General features: G+C 53.5%; 1 protein-coding gene across 3 annotated transcripts in view; it reads right to left on the bottom strand.

Annotated features, from left to right (window-relative positions):
• The window catches only part of ANKRD52 (ankyrin repeat domain 52), a 20,665-nt gene extending 345 nt beyond the window's left edge, over positions 1 to 20,320 (bottom strand). The window contains exons 1-28 of one of the 3 annotated variants that reach the window (XM_063786564.1): positions 20,178 to 20,320; positions 19,769 to 19,852; positions 19,224 to 19,302; positions 18,956 to 19,026; positions 17,725 to 17,925; positions 16,801 to 16,888; positions 16,514 to 16,656; positions 16,003 to 16,215; positions 15,659 to 15,737; positions 15,225 to 15,339; positions 14,941 to 15,023; positions 14,717 to 14,834; positions 14,439 to 14,507; positions 14,112 to 14,252; positions 13,956 to 14,036; positions 10,689 to 10,800; positions 10,426 to 10,497; positions 9,954 to 10,155; positions 9,618 to 9,705; positions 9,424 to 9,541; positions 7,325 to 7,544; positions 7,051 to 7,138; positions 6,854 to 6,937; positions 6,600 to 6,745; positions 6,301 to 6,383; positions 5,999 to 6,081; positions 5,733 to 5,824; positions 5,188 to 5,342 (exon numbers count right to left, since the gene is read on the bottom strand). In XM_063786564.1, coding sequence (XP_063642634.1) covers positions 5,188 to 5,342; positions 5,733 to 5,824; positions 5,999 to 6,081; positions 6,301 to 6,383; positions 6,600 to 6,745; positions 6,854 to 6,937; positions 7,051 to 7,138; positions 7,325 to 7,544; positions 9,424 to 9,541; positions 9,618 to 9,705; positions 9,954 to 10,155; positions 10,426 to 10,497; positions 10,689 to 10,800; positions 13,956 to 14,036; positions 14,112 to 14,252; positions 14,439 to 14,507; positions 14,717 to 14,834; positions 14,941 to 15,023; positions 15,225 to 15,339; positions 15,659 to 15,737; positions 16,003 to 16,215; positions 16,514 to 16,656; positions 16,801 to 16,888; positions 17,725 to 17,925; positions 18,956 to 19,026; positions 19,224 to 19,302; positions 19,769 to 19,852; positions 20,178 to 20,204 — 3,135 coding nt within the window. In that variant the 5' untranslated portion in view covers positions 20,205 to 20,320. Of the gene's footprint in view, positions 1 to 167; positions 5,343 to 5,732; positions 5,825 to 5,998; positions 6,082 to 6,300; positions 6,384 to 6,599; positions 6,746 to 6,853; positions 6,938 to 7,050; positions 7,139 to 7,324; positions 7,545 to 9,423; positions 9,542 to 9,617; positions 9,706 to 9,953; positions 10,156 to 10,425; positions 10,498 to 10,688; positions 10,801 to 13,955; positions 14,037 to 14,111; positions 14,253 to 14,438; positions 14,508 to 14,716; positions 14,835 to 14,940; positions 15,024 to 15,224; positions 15,340 to 15,658; positions 15,738 to 16,002; positions 16,216 to 16,513; positions 16,657 to 16,800; positions 16,889 to 17,724; positions 17,926 to 18,955; positions 19,027 to 19,223; positions 19,303 to 19,459; positions 19,670 to 19,768; positions 19,853 to 20,177 lie in introns of those variants that run through there. The other 2 variants (XM_016923199.4, XM_016923200.4) reach the window with 2 other exon arrangements.

The following is a 20,320-nucleotide window of genomic DNA, read 5'->3' as shown; positions in this document are numbered from 1 at the left end:
CCTCGGCACCCTGGGGATGCAGGCATCTGGGCACGTCTGCCCCTTATTGCTGCCCACCAGCGTTAAACGCCCCCGATCCCAACACTAGCACCACAGGTGGTTCCGGGGCAGGGAGAGGCAGGAATGGGAAAATTGCTTAGAGAAAGATTCCACTAGAATCCAGTGAATTGTGCTCAGTTCTCTTTACTTCCTACAACCGAGTACATGGGTCACAGGGTGGAGGGTGCAACAGGACATGGAACATGCCCCTCCGTGCCCCCCAACACACACCTGCACACAGGATGGTGGTGTCTGCAGCATCACAGGTCATGCAGGGCATGGGGAAGGGGAGGTTCACACACACATAGATGCCCACAGCGGGTACCAGACGGAGAACACCCCTGAATATACATAGCTGTACATGGGGAACCCCCAGGTCCCCACCCCAACCCTCTCCCCTGTCTTGCTGTCCCCCGCAGGGGAACTATATTGCTTTGAGAGAGCCACCCCAGGGGCTGCTCTGCCAGGCACCCTCCCCTCCCACCCACCCCCATTTTGGCACATCTGCAAGACACACAGCAGCGAGAGTAGGCACCCTCCCTTCCCAGGCTTCTGTGGCCTGGAGCTGGAGAAGGGGGTAGGAGACTTCATCCTCCATCCTCCCCTAACCCTTCCCAAACCCCTGCCAAACCCACTCAAGCCAGAACCCACCCCCACCCCCCAAACACACATACAAAGCTGAGCTATCCAGGAACACAAGGGAAACAAGGAGATTGTCCAGGGTGGGAGCGGAGGCAGCGGGGGAAGAAGACTGGAAGCAGAGACCTCCCCCCTTGTGGGGGGCAGACTGGCACAACAGCTACTTTAGTGCAATTGGAGAGGGTGCCCAGAGTGAGAGGTGGAGAAGGGAGGGAAGGCGGTCCCCAACTTCCCTGGGGGCAAAGTCAGGCTTCCAGATTCCCCAGGGAAAGGGCCTAGCAGGAGTGGGTGAGGGCCAAGGTGGATCCTCTGGTTACCCGCCACCCTCTGCCCTCCCAAATGCAGTGACAGTGTCCCCCTCACACCTAAGTGGGCAACAGCAGCCTTGGAGTCAGTACCTTCAAGTAATTCAAAGAGCAGACCCTCCCCACCCCAGCTTCACCCCATCTCTGGGATTTGGTCGCTTCTCTAGGGGTTGGGTTGGGAGGAGGGAGCCCCCAAGGCAGACCCTTCCCTCTCTACCTCCCGATTCCCAGACCACTGGGCTTGGTCCTCAAAGATTCCTCACCTTCGCCCTTGCCCAACCTGGGTCAAGGTTGCAGAAGGCTGGAGCCACCACAATTAGAGGGGAAGGGGCTGCTTTGTTCCTTATCCCTCCTTCTTAAAAGGTAGGGTTCAAACTAGGCGGGATGGGGGCCCATACTGGTTTGCCCCAGGAGTAGGGTTTCTGGGCTAGGGTCTGTAAGGCTATTTTCCTTTGCGGTGGGAAGGGGAGGTAGGGGATGAACACTGGGTATGGGAAGTGGGTGAGAAATGGCTGAGAGGGAAGGAGGAAGGGGCCTCCCCGCTGGAGCAGTCACTGGAGTCATTTAGACAAAAACACTCATGTGCATAAGATACACAGTGCGCAAACTCAGCCCTGCCAGCCCGGCCCCAATCCCACCTCTCAGGACTCCTTCCAAGACCCTGGAGGAGGTTCTGGGGATACAGCTGTAGAACCGTTCACTCTGGCCCCATCCACCCCACCCCCAGCCTCTTCTCCCCTTCTAGGTCCAGGGAGTAAGAAGGTGCTCGGGTGGGCAGACAGTGGTGGAAACAGTATTGAGTTTTCCTTTGGTTACATATTGAAGGCAAAGGTGAGCTGGACTTACAGTCAAAACGGATAGGGGTGAGGAAGGAAGAGGGGCCATGGCTGGGGTTGGAGAGGGAGGTAGGCCCTCCTCAGCCCCTCCACCCCAAGAAACACATCTACGTGGGGTGGCAGTCCCTCAGTCTTTTCTCTCCCACGCCCCACAGCACCAAACAAAAGGAGAAGCCCCCTCCCCCAGGGGCTGCTCCCCACCCCAACCTGGGCTGTACATTCAGTGGTTTTCAGCAGTCCTATGGCTCAGGGGGCCACGGGGCAGGGGAGGTGGCCCGTCAGTCTCAGTGGACAGTGGCAGTGACCCGGGTCTGCTGGTCCTTCCTGGGACCCACAGTTTGTGCCATTCGTTTTTCTGAAGGATAGTATATGACCCTACCAGAGCCACCGCCCAATCAGAAATAGCTCCCCCAAAATCAGAAACTAAAAACTGGCTCTTTCCATCTCACCCTCTGATTCACACGTCTGTTTCCCTGTCTCCTATGTCGCCCTCGCTCTGTTTCCTTTGCTGGGACCTGGGGCTGCTCCCAGGGTCCTCGCTTAAAATAGGCCTTTTCACAAAAGTGCTTATTACTTGAAGCAAGTGCTTTAGGGCTGCGGTGGGGAGAGGGGGGAGGGGGAGGGCAAAGGGAAGGCGCTGTTCCCTCCCCGCCCTCCCCCATGAAGACTGGGGGGCATTCTGCCTGTTTTACTTCTCCACACCCGTTTAAGTCAAAGAGGTTTAAAAAAAATCTTAACATTAAAATAAATATGCAGTGGCCATGAGAATGGTCAAAATGCTTCAAAAAACACTAGGGCTGGGGAGCCCAGGGTGGGGCGTGGGGTTTCCTTTGGCATAAGGAGAGGAGGCTGCTTGTCCCCCAGGCTTCCTCACAGCCACATATGGAGGGACAGAGGACTCCCCACCACCTCCCAGCACTGCTGACAGTGCGCTGAGGGCAGCAGGGCGCAGACAGCCCCCAGAAATCTCATCTAGCAAGACAACGGGGCTCTGACACTCAGATGCTTCCCGCCATCACCAAACATCACGAAAGGAGAACACGACTCACACCCGGCAAGTTCTCTCTGGAGGACCCATCTTCTCACTCCCCTTGCCCCCCACCACCTAATTCCCAGCACCAAGATGAGAGGGAGGGGGTGGAATGGGAAGATTTCAGGAGAGAGAATTGAAGGGAAGGCAAGCTTTGCAGAGCCAGCAGGGTTGGGGATGGGGGCTGCAGCCCTTAAGAGAGGTCACATTGATTGTCATATAGGGGAGGACACGGTGTGGAGGGAGGTGGGCAAGAGGGGCGTCACAAGGCCCTTTGGCTTTGAAAATAAAAATAAAAACTAAAAGCTGCACAATCCTTCTCATCAATAATGGTCATTTGGAAGCCTTGAAATGATTTAGGAACTGAGGGTTGGGAGAAGCAAAACACAGAGAGACAGGGGATCAAAAGGGACCATGAAAAGATAAGGACTTGGACAACACCCCAGGCTTCTGGAAACCAGCATGAGGTATGGTTAAAGGTATCCGTTGGGGAGGGAGGGGGTCCCTGGGACGCCCCCCTCCCCTCAGCCCACCCTTGACAAGGGTGGCAAGACATTCAGGGTATACAACTAAAAGATGGGTAAGACTGTGAATAAAGCAAACTTGAGTAGGGGAGGGAGGCTGAAGGATCCCCCCTCAGGGGAGACCCTGTACTGTGTAAACGAAGCCTGTCCAGTTCTCAGGGGACAATACTGATGGCAGCCAAACTGGGCAAGGATGCAGTGTGGGGGCGGAGGGGGCATGACCTCTATTCAAGTTCTGTGTCTTGGCCCCTGGCTGAGGTATTGAGTGTGAGGAAGGGAACACTGGGCTGCAGGAGTGGGTCCAACTGTCCAGGAGGCTGCGCTAGGAGATGGGTGGACAGAGCACTTAAAGGGACCAGGGCCAAATTCAATGCTACATTTAGAGAGAAAACTGCCCCCTCTTCACTCCAGCCCAGTTTGGCTTTTGGGGTGCGACTTTAGAAATCTTATCAGTGCAGCCCCCAGCTCAATCCCATCTTTCCTCCCTGTTGGGAAGGCAGGGACCAAGCCCCAGTACCTATTCATCTCTCTCTAGGTCAGAGCTTCTTCCTCACACTGGAGGGGAAGCCTGGGTCCCGAGTAGCCACGGTCCCTTGTCGGCCCTGCCCCTCCTACCATCTTTGGCTTCAGATCAGGAGTGACTGGGGCAGTGGGTACTCTTGGACATAACGGAAGGTGGAGGCAGATAGGGAGCACAGATAAACTATGGGCTTGGCGGCACAGGAGGAAGAACATGGTCCCTCCCCCCATATACATGCAAACACATGCCTGAAACACAGTGGACATACTAGGGCTGTGGTTTTGAAATGGGCAGGAAATTAATTTGTTTCTTCCCCTAAAGGATAAAACGCTTACTTAAAAATTCATGACAAGCCTCAAAGTTCAAGGGAAGGAGAGCCAGGGCAGGAATGACCACAGGCTCTGCCCTCCCAAAAGAAGATAAAAGAAAGAAGCAAGGTTAAAGTGCGTGGTTAGGGGCCAGGCTAGGAGTGGGAGGGAATGGGGAGGGGGCAGGCTGTGGGGGCAGAACCAGCCCTTGATTTGCATATGAGGAGCCAGGGGAGAGTGCAGGATTGGGGCCCAGGTACAGTAGTTGCTGCTTCAAGTGTTTTGCATTTGAACTTTAGGGGTGATAGGGTACAGAAGTGGGGAAAAAGCTCCAGGCCCCAGTGCTAAATATCCTCCCCCCTCATCCTCTAGCTGCCCCTGAAGGGGGAGGGGGACACCCCCAGAGTGCTCACACAGTACCAGAAATTAAGGCTTCTCACTGCTGCGGGGATGGAGGGACCGGCCGAGCAGGGAGGCAGTGATGGGTATGGAAGAAGAGGGGATCTGCCTGGCAGTAGGGGCAGGGGAGAAGGGGGACACAGAGAGGAGTCCCCAGGGAAGAGTCGGGGGAGCTGGCAGCAGAAAGAGGGAACCAAGAGATGGAGTCAAAGAGTGGGGGAGCCAGGCATTTAGCAATCATTTTGGGACACTTGGCAGAAGGGGTCGCCCTGGGGGTACCAAGGGCCTGGGGTGCTCCCTGTCAGTCCCAGACCCCTGCCAGGCCAAGATGGTGTGGCAAAGGGGTGAGCAGCTGCTCCCCAGGGCTTCCTTCCCCTCCGCCCCCTCCACCCAGTCGTGTTCTCCTTTAAAGTGCCCTAAATGTTTAGACTTTTTCTAAATAAATAGAATTAGATATCAAGCCACCGGCGGGGGAGGGACACTGGAGGGGGCTACTCAGAGTAGCAGCCATCTAACCCAATGGCGCCGGGCCGCTCCTGGCTGTAGGGGCAGGAGGCCCCATGGGGCAGGGCGCCGCAGCCACCCACCGTCTTGGCGGCTGCAATGCTGCAGTTCTTGAGCAGGCTGAAGCTGAAAGGACTGACGGCGTCCTTGGGTGGGAAAGGCTTCATGGTGGAAAGGATCAAGGCCAGGCAGTCTGCCACATCTTTGTTGGGGGCACAGGCCAGTGCTGGGGTGTGACCTGCAGGGCCAAGGGGGAGAACTGAGGCAGAGTCCTGTATCCTAGCCAGCCTCCCCCAAGCCCTGAAGTCTCTTCTCTGTGGAGGGAGCCAAGGCAGGCAGGTACCCAGCAGCGGCAGAATCCAAGGGTGACGAGGGCCCAGGAAGGCTGACAGGCAGATTCTCTAAGTACAGGTTAAAGGGCGGGCATGGGAGTCAAAGCCTAGGGTGTGGAGTCCTCCTGACCCTGCAGGCTCCCCTCTGAGACTCCAGAGTACTGGTGTGGGCTCCCTGCTCTGAAGAGTTCCCTTGGGAAGAAAATCCCATGTATAGCAAGATTAAGAAGTCACCTCCTGAAGAATGTCCCTGACCCCAAACCCAAGAGAGGCATGGGGCCCCAGACCCCACCCACCTTCTTCATCCACAGCCAGCACTGTGGCCCCACGACTCAGCAGGGCCTGTACCACAGAAGCTAGACCATTCCGGGCAGCAATGTGGAGTGGCCTTGGAAAAAAGGAAAAAGAAGGAGCTTGATGCTAAGCTGCCCTTCCACCTCCAGACAGGGTGGCAAGGGTGCTGAACAAATACAATGGGCTCCAGAGAGCCTCTGAACAGCGGCCACTCTTTCATCACCCACTGGCCTCCCCCAGCCAGAAGCCCCCTTCCCCAGGCACTCACATCTGCAGCGCACTGTTGGTAGCATTGATAAGGCCAAGGTCTTGGGTTTCTGCCAGGATCATGAGGGCACATTTCTCATGGCCCTGAGGGAGGGAAACGGAGAGTGGAGATTTGTGAAGTAGAAATGTGGCAGGGTGCAGGGCAGGAGTTGGGGAGAGTAACAGGAGGACAAACAGCTGCCCAACCAGTCGGATAGGCTGGACAATCCTCACTTCTGCCCCAGTCCCCTCTGCAACCGAGACCTACCTCTCTTCATCAAGCTCTGCCCCTTATGCAGTCCCCCAATCACTTCAGGTAAGTACCTTGCTACAAGCCAAGTGGAGGGCCGTGTTCTTGTTCTCATCCAACACAGTAAGGTCTGCCTTCCCTCGATACAGCAGAAATTCTACAAGAGAAATGTGATAGAGGGACTGACCCCTCCCTCCAGAGCAGCAGCCATCCTGGCTCTCCACTTTGCATCCCGTCTGCAGATGGCGAGACATCCAAAGACAACCCTCCTGCTTTCTGAACCCCAGCCCCAGCCAGCCTCCACAGGCAGGGCTGACCCATCCTGCAAATGCCCCAGGGGAGCTCCTCCCTTCCACAAGTGGCCCCTACACACCCACAGCAGCGGTCTGCCCGTTCTCAGCCGCCGTCATGAGCGCAGTGCGGCCAGTGTGGTCAGTGGCGTTCACCTCGGCTTGATGCTGCAGCAGCATCCGGAGCCCAGAGACATTGTCCGCGAAGGCAGCGGCGTGAAGGGGGGTCCTGTAAGGCAGGGATCAGGGTAGATTAAAATAGGGAAGAGTATACTGCCCAAGCAGAAAGGGGAAGCCAGAGGCAACTGGGATTCTTCCCAAGTCTTCCATCACTCACCGTCCTTTGGCATCTCGGCTGTTCACAATCTTGGCACCCAGAGCTCCCAGTAGCATCTCTGTGGTGCTGTCTTGGTTATTAATCCTAGAGGAAGAGGGAGGAGGGGTCATCAGGAAGGACAAGGGAAGTAGTCTACCTGTCCTAAGCTCAAGTCATGGGCCCTCGCGAGAAGGGCTGATGCAGCAGAAGGGACTTACACTGCACAGTGCAAAGGAGTGAAGGGGTTTCCTTCCAGGTATGAAAACGGGCTGTGTTCAAGTAACAACTCCAGACAATCTTCATGTCCTGGGCACGAGGAAGGAAGAGTAGTGATGGAGAAAAACGGCAAGGTTCCCTGTCTGTCCTGTGTCTTGACACTCCATTCCACTTCCAGATTCAGATCAACCCAGGTCCCCCCCAACAACCCACCTGTCCCCCTCTACACACACTCCAACACACGCTCCTGTGCCTGTGGAGGCCCCAGTCTAGTACCAGTGTAGGAGGCCCAGTGCATGGGCGAGTATCCGCTGTAATCCACCCCGGCATCCAGGGGATCTGTGGAAAGGGCAGCCTGCAGCAGGGTCCGCAGTACTGCAGTGTGGCCACAGGCTGAGGCCAGGTGAATGGGCGTGCGGCCCTTAAAGTCTCGGCACAGCACAAATGCGTCGTGGTCCAGCAGGGCAGCCAGGCAGTCCTCACAGCCAGTCACTGCCTGTGAGTAACATGGGGGTGTGAGGGGGATGAAAAGCTCCTCCTTTTCCACTGGCCTGTTGCTGGAGTCTGGCTCAGGAGTAAGAACCACTTCCAGGGCTCCAATCCTTGTCTTTTTTTTTTTTTTTTTTTTGGAGTCGGAGTCTTGCTCTGTCGCCCAGGCTGGAGTGCAGTGGCATAATCTCGGCTCACTGCAACCTCTGCCTCCCCAGTTCAAGCGATTCTCCTGCCTCAGCCTCCCAAGTAGCTGGGATTACAGGCAGGTGCCACCATGCCCGGCTAATTTTTTTGTATTTTTAGTAGAGACAGGGTTTCACCATGTTAGCCAGGATGGTCTTGATCTCCTCACCTCGTGATCCGCCTGCCTCGGCCTCCCAAAGTGCTGGGATTACAGGCATGAGCCACTGGCCTCAATCCTTGTCTTTAAAACAATAATTCTTTTTTTTTTTGAGACGGAGTCTCACTCTGTCACCCAGGCTGGAGTGCAATGGTGCGATCTTGGCTCACTGCAACCTCTGCCTCCCAGGTTCCAGCAATTCTCCTGTCTCAGCCTCCCAAGTAGCTGGGATTATAGGCATGCACCACCACGCCCAATTAATTTTTGTATTTTTAGTAGAGGCGAAGTTTCACCATGTTGGCCAGGCTGGACTCAAACTCCTGACTTCAGGTGATCTGCCCACCTTGGCCTTCCAAAGTGCTGGGATTACAGACGTGAGCCACCATGCCCGGCCCTTTACAACAACAATTCTAAGTATTAGGGACCCACATCTCCCTCCTTGACTCTCTCTATGCCAGCAGACAATTAGGATACTAAGAGTTAATACTGGAGCTCTGGAGTTAATACTGGAAAGACTAAATGGAGAGAAGGAGACTAAGGGATCAAAAAATCTTATGGGAGGAGGAGGCAGCTTAGGACAGGTGGTCATGGAAGAGGATCTAGGTTGTGGCGACATTATGCGATGGGTTGGGGCCAGCAGGATATCCCAGGTAGAGGCTGGGTGGTGAGCACTCAGTTGTACGTGATTACAAAGCACAGATATTGGCCAGGCACAGTGGCTCACGCCTGTAATCCCAACCCTTTGGGAGGCCAAGGCGGGTGGATCTCATCATCAGCAGATTGAGACTACCCTGGCTAACACGGTGAAACACTGTCTCTACTAAAAATACAAAAATTAGCCAGGCGTGGTGGCAGGCGCCTGTAATCCCAGCTACTCGGGAGGCTGAGGCAGGAGAATCGCTTGAACCCAGGAGGCAGAGGTTGCAGTGAGCTGAGATCACGCCACTGCACTCCAGCCTGGGCAACAGAGCGAGACTCTATCTCAATAATAATAATAATAATAATAATAATAATAATAATAAAAAACAAAGCACAGATATCAGGGAAATCAGCTGGGGACGTCAGGGACTCATCCTGGAGCAAGCACAAAGCTCAATAAAATCCTGGGCACAGCGTGGGTCTGGTGGCTCATGCCTGTAATCCCAGCACTTCGGGAGGCCAAGGTGGGAGGATCACTTGAACCCAGGAGTTCAAGACCAGCTTGGGCAAGATGGTAAGACCCCCATATCTACAAAAAATACAAAAATTAGCTGGGCATGATGGCATGTGCCTATATTTTCAGCTACTTAGGAGGCTGAGGTGCGAGAATCACCTGAGCCCAGGAAGTCAAGGCTGCAGTGAGCTGTGATAGTGTCACTGCACTCCAACCTGGGCAATGGGAGTGAGACCCTGTCTCAAAAAAAAAAAAAAAAAAAGAAAAAGAAAAAAGACGGCACAAAATCCTGGCTTGCCTCCTAGACAATTGGATTCCCTACTGCTGGTGAGTCCCATGCTCCCACACTGAGGCCCATGTGCAAACAATCCCCCCTAGAAGCTCACTCACCCCGCGGTGGAGGGCAGTGCGGCCCCGGAGGTCAGCAGCATCAGCTGTGGATCCTTTCTCTAGCAGCAGATGTACACAGTCCACATGGCCATTCATGATGGCCAGCATCAGTGGGGTCCTACAGAAGGGCAGGAGGAGGAGTGAGGATCCCGCAAGGACTGGAAAACCTGCACCCCACCCTGGCCCACACTCACTGTCCATAGGCATCCATGACATCTGTGATGTCAGCTCGTTCCCCACTGTCGATCAGCAAGTGCAGGGAGTCAGTGTGGCCAGAGGCAGCTAGGGGAAAGGGACCCCGTGTCAGGGCAGGGCCAGGAGGAAGAAGGGAGGCAAGGTCAAGCCTAAAGGACTTGGGGTCAATGTTACAGAAAGACCTGGGCCAGGGAGAAATCTCTGAGGATAGGAAGCTATGAATCAGGGCTTGAAGTCTCCATTCTCCTCACCCTACTCCACTTTCCAGCCCCATTCCCATCCAGGAGGGATCTGGCATGGCAAGGGTAGGGCAGCAGCCTAAAGTGGGCACTAACCAGCAGCGTGCAGGGGCGTCCACTTGCGCTTGCGCTCCTTGATGAGGGCAGAGGCGCCATGGGCTGTAAGCACCTCCACACACTCAGTAGAGCCGCGCTCCGTGGCCAGGAAGAGTGCGGTCCGGCCCTTGTGGTCCCTTACGTCCAGATTCACCAGCGTCTCCGCCAGCGTCTTCAAGGCTTCACAGTGACCGTTGTAGGCCTGGCAAGGTGCAGGCAACCAGTGCACACAGCTCGGGACCTTCCCTGCTCCTCCCTTCCCCTTCTCTGCTCTTGGGGTCCCTGGGAAGCTCAAGGTCTTAGTCCTTGACAAGCTCCTTGGGCCCCTTAAGGCTTCCTACCCTGCACTGTGCTTATCCCCTCTCCCACAAAAAGGCAGAAGGAAGGATAACTTCACAAGTGCTGGCACCTTTGTTAGGGCCTGGGAACAGGTAGGACAAGGAAGGCAACAGAAAAAAGACGTGGGACTCACAGCTAAGTGCAAAGGGCTGACTGGAATGGTGCTCTCCACATCCTCCAGGCAGTTAAAGGACATTTCTAAGAGCTGCAAAGGACAGGAAAGTAGGTGCTGAGACTCTGGAACTCCCAAGATAGTACCCCAGTCCCCGACTCGCAGTAATCCCCAATAAGCCTCGGATCTAAAGACCACATTTGATTGAACCCTTAGTTTTGGAATCCACAAACCCTGTGCCCTGCCCCTGCCTCCCCTCCTGCAGGCCGGGCCCCAACACATACCAGTTCGAGGTTCTGTCTGTTGCCATAGGCGGCTGCATAGTGCACAGCTGTGTAGCCCTGCCTGTCCCGCAGGGAGGGGTCTGCACCGTTATCCAGTAAGAACTCCAGACAGCTGGGGAGCCGGGGGTAGACTGTGAGGCAGGGACAGGCCCAGCCCAGGAGGGCACAGTTCTGGGAGGGCCAGAGGAGAGGACCAAGGCCCTCCAGGCCTACCTGGCCGCCACCCGTCCTCAGCTCTAGGTAGGTTCTCTAAATCCTACCCATTCTTCAATGCCAGCTCCAGACCCACTTTACCTTCTCAAGGTCTGCCCTGAACCCCTCTGGCTTCAATGCCCTCCTTTATCCTCTGAATGCTCTCCTAGAGAACCTAGAGCATGATGTTCAGTTATCAGCCTTCTGCTGACCAACATGCTTTCCCCACCTCCAGGCACGCTAACCCCTGCCCTAGGATGCTTTCTCCTCCCAGCCCACCCGAATAAGTCCTGTTCATCTCAAACTCAGTCCCAGCTTCTCTCCTCTGTGAGGCCTTTCCCAGCCTTCCCTGGGGAAGATGCCTCTTCCTCTGTGCTCCCTTGGCAGTCTTCTCATACCTTAGTAGTAGTTGTAGTAGTAGTAATAATAATAAAGTAGCACTTACTGTCAAGCACAGTTCTAAGTACTTCATGTATATTAAATAATTTAATCCTCATAAAGATCCCATGAAGTAGATACTATTTTTATCCTTACTGTGGGTGATGAAATTGAGGCATAGAGAAGTAACTTGCTGAAGGTAATAGCTGAGCCTCTTGGATTTTAGGGTCCTTTTTAAAAACATAAATCTTAAAAAAAAATTATTTAATTTACTTATTTTAAATGGAGACAGGGGCCTGGCTCGGTTGCTCACATCTGTAATTCCAGCACTTTAGGAGGCTGAGGTGGGCAGATCACCCGCGGTCAGGAGTTCGTGGCCAGCCTCGCCAACATGGCGAAACCCTGTTTCTACTAAAAATACAAAAATTAGGCTGGGCGTGGTGGCTCATGCCTGCAATCCTAGCACTTTGGGAGGCCAAGGCAGGTGGATCGCCTGAGCTCAGGAATTCAAGACCAGCCTGGGCAACATGGTGAAACCCCGTCTGTACTAAAATACAAAAAATTAGCCAGGCGTGGCAGCGTGCACCTGTAGTCCCAGCTACTCAGGAGGCTGAGGCAGAATTGCTTGAACCCAGGAGGTGGAGGTTGCAGTGAGCCAAGTTCATGCCACTGCACTCCAGCCTGGGCAACAGAGTGAGACTCGGTCTTCAAAAAAACAATTAGCTGGGCGTGGTGATAGGCACCTGTAATCCCAGCTACTCAGGAGGAAGAGGCAGGAGAATCGCTTGAACCCCGGAGGTAGAGGTTGCAGTGAGCTGAGATCGCGCAACTGCACTAGAGCCTGGGTGACAGAGCAAGACTCCATCTCAAATAAATAAATAAATAAATAAATAAATTAATTAATTAAATTAAATAAAATAGAGATGAGTTCTCATTATGTGTTAGCCAGGCTGGTCTCATACTCCTGGGCTCAAGCAATCCCCCCACCTCAGTGCTGGAATTACAGGCATGAGTCACTGTGCCTACCTGATTTTTGTGGGATTTTTTTTTTTTAGAGACGGGGTCTCACTATGCTGCCCAGGCTGGGGTGCAGTGGCTATTCATAGGCATGATCATAGTGCACTACAGCCTCAAACTCCTGGGTTTGCATGATCCTCTTGCCTTACCTGCACCTGCCTCCTGAATAACTGGGAATATATGCATGTGCCACCGTGCCCAGCAAAAAATAAACTTTTTGTTTTAGAATATTATTAGATTTATAGAAAAATTGTGGGCTAGGTGTAGTGGCTCATGTCTGTAATCCCAGCACTTTGGGAGTCTGAGGCAGGAGGATTGCTTGAGCCCAGGAGTTCGAGACCAGTGTGGGCAACACAGAGAGATCCCTGACCTACAAAATAAATTAATTAAAAAAAAAAAAAAAAAAAGAAAGAAAAAGAAAAATTGTGAAGATAGTACAGGAAGTTCTCACATAACCTATACCTAGTTTCCCGTCATTAACATCTTACATTAGTATGCATACGTGTCCTTTTATTTATCTTTCCCAATAGATTATTAGCTTTTGAAAGACAGAAATTTGGGACAATTCATCCTTTTTAAATTTTTATTTAATTTTATTTATTTATTTGTTTTTTTGGAGACAGAGTCTCACTCTGTCGCCCAGGTTGGAGTGGATTGGCGTGATCTTGACTCACTGCAACCTTCACCTCCCTGGTTAAAGTGATTCTCCTGCCTCAGCCACCCGAGTAGCTGGGATTACAGGTGCCTGCCAACATGACCGGCTAATTTTTATATTTTTAGTAGAGACGGGGTTTCACCACGTTGGCCAGGCTGGTCTCGAACTCCTGACCTCAGATGATCTGCCTGCCTCGGCCTCCCAAAGTGCTGGGATTATAGGCATGAACCACCACACCTGGCCTATTTTTAATTTTAATTTTTTTGAGACAGAGTCTTGTTCGGTTGCCCAGGCTGGAGTGCAGTGGCGTGATCTCGGCTCACTACAACCTCCACCTCCCTGGTTCAAGCAATTCTCCTGCCTCGGCCTCCTGAGTAGCTGGGATTATAGGCGTGTGCCACCACACCTGGTTAATTTTTTGTATTTTTAGTAGAGACGGGGTTTCACCATGTTGGTCAAGCTGGTCTTGAACTCCTAACCTCAGGTGATCTGCCTACCTCAGCCTCCCAAAGTGCTAGGATTACAAGCTTGAGCCACTACGCCCAGCCTCATCTTTTATCCTTAGTATCTAGCACAGTACTTGGAACCTAGTAAGTAAATATTTAATTAATGCTTGTGGAATAAACAAATTATTTTGTACATTTAGCTTTTCTAATCCTCTCAAGAAGACCAGCCGGGCGCGGTGAGCTGAGATCACACCACTGCATTCCAGCCTGGGCAACAGAGTGAGACTCTGTCTCCAAAAAAAAAAAAAAAAAAAAAAAAAAAAATCCATTCCTTTAGGGAAGGAACTATGTCTCATACTTTTGGGTTTTTTTACTCCCCCTGAAGCTCCTGAGCTTCAATCTCATACTTTTGTCTTTGCCCACTATGGACTACACCCAGAGGGCTCAAGACACACTGCTGGCTGACCGGCAGGACAGCAGCAGTATAGGGTAGAGGTTCAGATTAGGTAGGAGGACAGTAGGGCCAGAGCTTGCATGGGTTGGGGAAAGCACATCCTAGGGGCCCTCTCTGCTACTCACAAGAAGGCCTCCTTCCTGCGGGACTCCTTCAGTGGCTCGTCCTCTTCGGCATCATGGCTGGAAGGTGTATGGGGTTCCGCTCTGGGGAAGAGAGAAAGTTAGGGCCAGGCTCAGGGAGGTGAATGGGGCTGAGAAGGACCAGACTGGTAGCCTCACCTCCTGTAAGTGTCGGAAGCGGCAGCGTAGTGGAGGGGAGAGCAGCCTTTACAGTCGGCCTCGTTGACACCTGCCCCAGCAGTCACCAATGTTACTGCACACTGGTAGCTACCGTTAGCAGCTGCATAGTGCAGTGGGGTCCTGGGGAAGAAGTGAAGGAGGGTGGGGAAGAGAATCAGAGACAGATACGAATGCAATCAGATGTGCAGCCAAATGCTGCTTTGTAACATTCTCCTTATTTAACTCTCCAATCTCAACCCTTCCTCCCTCTACCATTTGTTTCTCTAATCAGATATTCCCTATGTTTACCCCTGCATATTAGCATACCTGCCAAATTTGTCCCTCCTCCTCAAGTCAGCTCCACTGCTCAACAGCAAATTAAGACATTCAACATTCCTAAAAGAAAGATGTGTTAAGAGAGTTACAGCCTCAAAGGGAAGCCACAGGCCCAGGGTGGGGCTAAGGAAGGATGGAACTAGCAAGCCCTTTCTGCTGTGACTGCTTTCATTGTGAGAGGGGGAATAGATCTGGGCAGGCAAGAATGAGGGGCCCAGACCTTTGCCCAGCTCCCTGCTCAAAGCATGGGAGAGAGAAAGAGAACTCACCCTCCGGAAGCAGCAGCATGAAGACAGGTACGGCCAAGGTTGTCAGGTGTATTGATGTCAAACCCAGCTGAAAGCACATGCTCATTGCTGAGTGAAGACACAATGCTGTACAACTGACCTGGAGGCACAGAACAGCCACAGGTCACATCTGAGAGTGTTCAGCAGGGAGGGAAAGGCCTTTGCTCTCCTATACACCTGCCAATCCCCAGCCCATCAGCACATACCTGAGGAAAGAAGCTTACGACAACAGTCAGAGAATCCAAAGAGAACAGCTAAGTGCAGGGGGAACATGTCATGGATGCCACGCCTAGAGAGAAGTTGAGGGACTCAGTCCTTGGGTCAAGGAGGGACCAAGTAAGACCTCTTCTGTGACCTACCACCACCCTAGAGTCAGGGTAGGAGGTTCTCCAAGGTGCCCTTTGGCAAGCTTATCTGTGCCTCCATGGTTGATGTGAGCAGTCTGTGCAGATCTGGGCAGCCCAGAAGTGGATTCGGGGCCCTGACTCACCGGGCGGTATCTGCGCCATTGGTCATGAGGGTGCTGATGAGCAGCTCGTGTCCATATCGAGCAGCCACATGCAGTGGCGTGTTCCCAAATTTGTCGGCACAATCAATCTCGCTGCCTGTGAGGGGATGCACACACACAAGCTCAGGCAGACCTCAGGCTTAAGACCACTTTCGCGAGCTAGCCATGATTTGAGTGCCTACTATGTATGCATCAGGTGTCAGGCCCAGGATTCTACATGTTTTATCCTGTTTCTAGGCCTTAGGAGACTGGGCAGGGCAGAGCAGGGCCATTTCCACAGGTCCCTTGGTCAGAGTTCCAAGGGCCTATCCTACTGGAAGAGGGCAGGAGAAGGAAGTTAGGAACCTCCCTAGATTCTAGAAATGAGTTCCTTGGGGGAGGAGGGGATGAGAGCACAAAGTCTCCCAGGTCCATACCATTCTGGATGAGGATCTGGGAGCGTGTGAAACGGCCATGGATTGCAGCCATGTGCAGAGGACTTTTCCCTTCTTTGCTCTGTGGAAACATGGTGGGTTTTTGTTTTTGTTTTTTTTCCAGTGCAAAGCACAGAGAATGCCCTACCTCCCTTCCAAGGACATATCTCTAAGGACAAAAGGGTCATATGGCACCTTCTTAGCTCACTCTTTCCTGAGTCCCTGGCAAGGTCTGATTACCCTAGGAAGCAAGTGGATAATTCCCCAAGAGAGCTATCCAGATACAGTCAGGACCCCTAGATCCAAGTTTCGCTCCCCACTGGTCTAAGCCTTATCCCTTCAGGCACCTGGTAGTTGACGTCAGCCCCATTATTAACCAGTAGCTCCAAGCAGAGAGCGCCATTGGTGGAGACTGCAGCCACATGCAGTGGCGTGAAGCCCTTGTCATTCGGCTGGTTGACATTGGCTCCGGCATTCACCAGCTCAATAGCCACAGCATCCTGGCCCAGGTAGCAGGCGATGTGCAAAGCTGTGTTTCCAAAAGCGTTGGGCTCATCGATCTGGATATTCAGGGGTGAGAGTAAGGTGGTATCAGTTTAAACAAAGTAGAAGCCAGCACATGTAGCCTCCAGATCCCAGAAATCCAACGACTGCCTCATTTCCTCTCGGGTTTATGACCCAAGGTACTAAGGTACTAAGGGCACTATGGTTAAGGTAAGCATTATTCAGACCCTCTCTACCACGTCCTTCCAACTTCCCAAAACTATACCAACATCCCAATACCTCATATCTCCGTAACAGACTATAATCTCCTACTTGCTGCCCATAGTTCCCAACCCCAGAGCTCAAAGCCCTGACCTCCGCTCCCATCCGAAGCAGGTACTTCACCACTTCAATCTGGCCACTGGCAGCAGCTGTATGGAGCAGCCCATAGCCCTTGCGGTCCTTGCAGCCGAGGTCTGCTCCCCGTGCCACCAGCAGTTTTAGGACCTCCAAGTGCCCTGAGAAAAGAGAAGACACTCTAAAGGAAGTAGAAGGCAAACTCTAAGACCCTACACTCCTCTCTTCAAAGGCTGCAACCCCACATCCCTGCCCTAGGAATCCTAAATGTCAAATTTCTGATTTTCCCGTGTATTCTCTCTCACCTAGAAAAGCTGCCCAATGCAGAGGCTGCCGCTCCTTTTTGTCACAGACATTCAGGCTGGCTCCCTTGTTGAGGAGCAGGTTCACCGTCTGTGTCAGGATATGAAAGACACCTGTTCAGAGCCAGATTCGTGCCCTCAACCTACCTAAGAGCAGAGGCCTCATCTCCTGAAAAGGCTGAGGCAGCCTAATGCCTTTTTCCGTGAGCAAAACAACCTGGAGGACTCGAGGGAACAGCAGAAGCAGGCACTAAGGAGGAGATACTGGAGAGATTTGGAACTTTAAGGGAAACAAGGGAGTCTCTTCAGGTGATCTGGTGGTTCTTAAACTCTTTTTTTTTTTTTTTTTTTTGAGACAGAGTCTCGCTCTGTTACCCAGGCTGGAGTTCAGTGGCATGATTTCGGCTCATTGCAAGCTCTGCCTCCCGGGTTCACGCCATTCTCCTGCCTCAGCGTCCCGAGTAGCTGGGACTACAGGCGGCCGCCACCACATCCGGCTAATTTTTTGTATTTTTAGTAGAGACAGGGTTTCATCATGTTAGCCAGGATGATCTCGATCTCCTGATCTCATGATCCACCCGCCTTCGCCTCCCAAAGTGCTGGGATTACAGGCGTGAGCCGCCGTGCCCGGCCGGTTCTTAAACTCTTGTAAGTCTTTGCAAATGTGCTGAAAGACATGGACTCTCTTCAGAAAGGCGTGTATGCAAATATTTTCCACGCAAAATCCAAGGTTTTATCAACCTCCCGAAGTCCAAGTTAAGAATTTTAATCTAGTCTGACCATTCATTTAGTGCTTCAGCTTAAGTGTTTATATAACCATCCGGGCTGCTTCTCCTTCAAGCTTGAGGGCCCAGAAGCAGGGAAACGTGAGTAGGAAGGTAAGAAAAGGGAAAGCCCCAGCTGGGCCTGGATGGGAACAGTCCTCACCTCAAGATGCCCACTATGCACTGCATGGTGCAGAGCACTGCGCCCGCTCCTGTCAGCCACGTTGAGGCTGCTCAACAGGGGTGCCAGAGCCTCAGCACACTTGGTGGCCCGGTTGGCAGCAGCCACATGCAGTGGTGTCTGCCACAGCTTGTCCCGGGCATTCACATCTGCTGAATGTGCCAGCAGCAGCCCCAGCACCTTCTGTTGATGGGCAGGGGACAAAAGAGAGAGTGGGAGCAGGAGGTAAAACAACAGGAAATGGAAGGAGGAATAGGTCAGCATAGCATCTACAGCCCCTTCCCCAGCACAGAATCTCTTCTCATTTTTCCAACATACCTAGCCTCTGAATACCTACTTTCCATCTTCTGGATCTTCTTAGAACTTAAGCTCTTCCTTACCTTGCTGATTAAAACAAGGACCCTTTGCTCTTCTTCAAGCCACCTGACTCGCCAACTTAGACCCTGAAAATCTTCACTCACACATACATCCATTCCCAAACAAATCCACACGTGGAGATCCACACATCCCAACCCCCTACTACTTCTAGGAAAACTAAATGCTCTTGCTACATCTTGCCCTGAACACCCTCTTTAGCCTTCTCATAGGCACCAAAATTATTTTCAGTATCTCAGTAAGCAAACAGATACTGGTTCGTTTGCAAAACCCGAGCTAAAATGCCCCTCCTAACCACCACCCACCTCATTCCCACTGGCCTCGGCCCCTCCCCCTGGTGGCTGGAGCCAGGGAAGTGATGAACTGAGGAGGAGGTCCCCCTTTCCCTGTCTTCAGGGCTGATGGGAATAGGATAAAGGACCCAACTGATGAAATATGTTTGGCCTCTGTGCTGTCAACTTTCAAGCTGCTTGAGGGCCAAGGATGCAACAGATTACTATACCCATCCTCCATCACAAGGAAAAGAAATCTCAGTGCCCAGAGGGGGATCAGACTCAAGGTGGCCCCCCAGGGAGGGATGAGTCACTCAGGCCTGGCAGCAGGGCCCCCGCAGTCTGCCAGCCCAGTGTTAAGCTCTTCCTGAGTCACATCAGCTGGCAGCACTCAGCCCCCTTACTGGCCAGTTCTAAGGGTAGGAGGAAGGGGCCAAGATTTGATCTCCTCCCTACCTGGGGTAGAACAGCTTGTAGGGCTGAGGACTGAGGCTCCTTAACCCTTAACCTCCACCTTTAAGCAACTTATCCTTTTTGAAAGGGTAAAAGAAGGTGGGGGTGCATACCTCGTTTCGGGAGGCAGCAGCACGATGAAGAGGGGTCAGCCACAGTGTGTCCTTAGCATTGACATTAGCACCTGTGGGGATATAATTTCCTATTTTGATGGAAGGTGGGGAGGAGGTATGAAGGATGCCAGTAATCAGGCCAGGAAATCTGAATGGAGCTGGAGCCTCGCCTGGACCAAGCCCGGGAGAGCAATCCTTGAATATCAAAAAAGACTCCTCCCCTCCCTTCGCTCCCTATGTGCCACACCTTCCAGCTCCCCACTTTCACCTGACATCAGTAGCAACTGGAGGATGGGGACATCGCCTACGTAGGCAGCAGCATGCAATGGAGTTCGCCTCTCTTGGTCCTGGGAAGGCAAAAAAGAGCAGGGACTATGGGCGCGGGGTAAGGGGGCTATCAAGGACCCCAGCCCAAGCCTCAGAGCTCCAGGCCCTTCCCCACAACCTCTTCCCATAGTTTCTGCAGCGTCCTAAGTCCCGGTACTGGGAGTCAAAGGCAAGCACCTAGGGAGGGTGGAGTCAGGGCCAATGGGCTGAGAAGCCGGCTCCTTTTTCCAGGAGGGGTGGGGGCGCTGCAGACTCCGGAGGTTGAGAAGAGAACAACGTTCCTGGGCATTCCCAGCCCAAGTGATCTGGGCTTCAAGCCTGACCTGCTCTCCATCCCCAAATGCAGAGTAGGCTTTCACTCCAGGATGGAAAGAACTGCGGCCTCATCTGAGCAGAGGAGACACGGAGCCGCCCCACCGGTGGGGAGGGGTCCAGAACACGGGAGCCAGGATTCCGGTCTCGCCATCCTCCCTGCTCCCAACTCACCAGCACATTGATGTTCTCCTTCTGCGAGAGTAGGGAACGCACTTCCTCCACATCTCGGCTAAAGATGGCCTGGACCAGGGGCGGCTGCAGAGAGAACCGGCATTCTGAGAGCGGGCTGGAGCCGGAGCGGAACCGGTGTGGGGGTGGGGGAGCACCTAGGTTTGAGTGGGGGGCGTCCGTGGAGGGGCTCCACTCTAGGGATTCTGGCTGGAGCGGGCTCCCGCGGTGCCTCCGCCGGTTGCCAGGTCCCCAAGGACACCGGCTCGGTTGAGGGGAGCGCGGCATGGGGCGGGGCGGGAGCTGCGGGAGCCCCGGGCTCAGGCCCAGCCTAGGCCGCACATCCCCGGGCTCGCGTGACGGCAGCGCCGAGCCCTGGAAGGAGGAAGCGGGAAAGGGCAGGAGGGCTGACCTGGTCCGTGATGCTGAGGATCCCCATGGCTCGGCCCGGGCTCCGTCCGCATCGAGCTCCCGGCGGCGGCGGCGGCGGCTCCACCGGGGACACGGAGCGGCCCAGGCGGCGGCTGCGGCGGCGGCTGCAGGGAGAGCGCGGCC

Source organism: Pan troglodytes, chromosome 10 (genome assembly GCF_028858775.2).
Source record: "Pan troglodytes isolate AG18354 chromosome 10, NHGRI_mPanTro3-v2.0_pri, whole genome shotgun sequence".
NCBI classification, from domain to species: Eukaryota; Metazoa; Chordata; class Mammalia; order Primates; family Hominidae; genus Pan; species Pan troglodytes.
The sequence above is the reverse complement of the archived record's forward strand: the minus strand, read 5'-3'. Positions and strand labels throughout refer to the sequence as shown.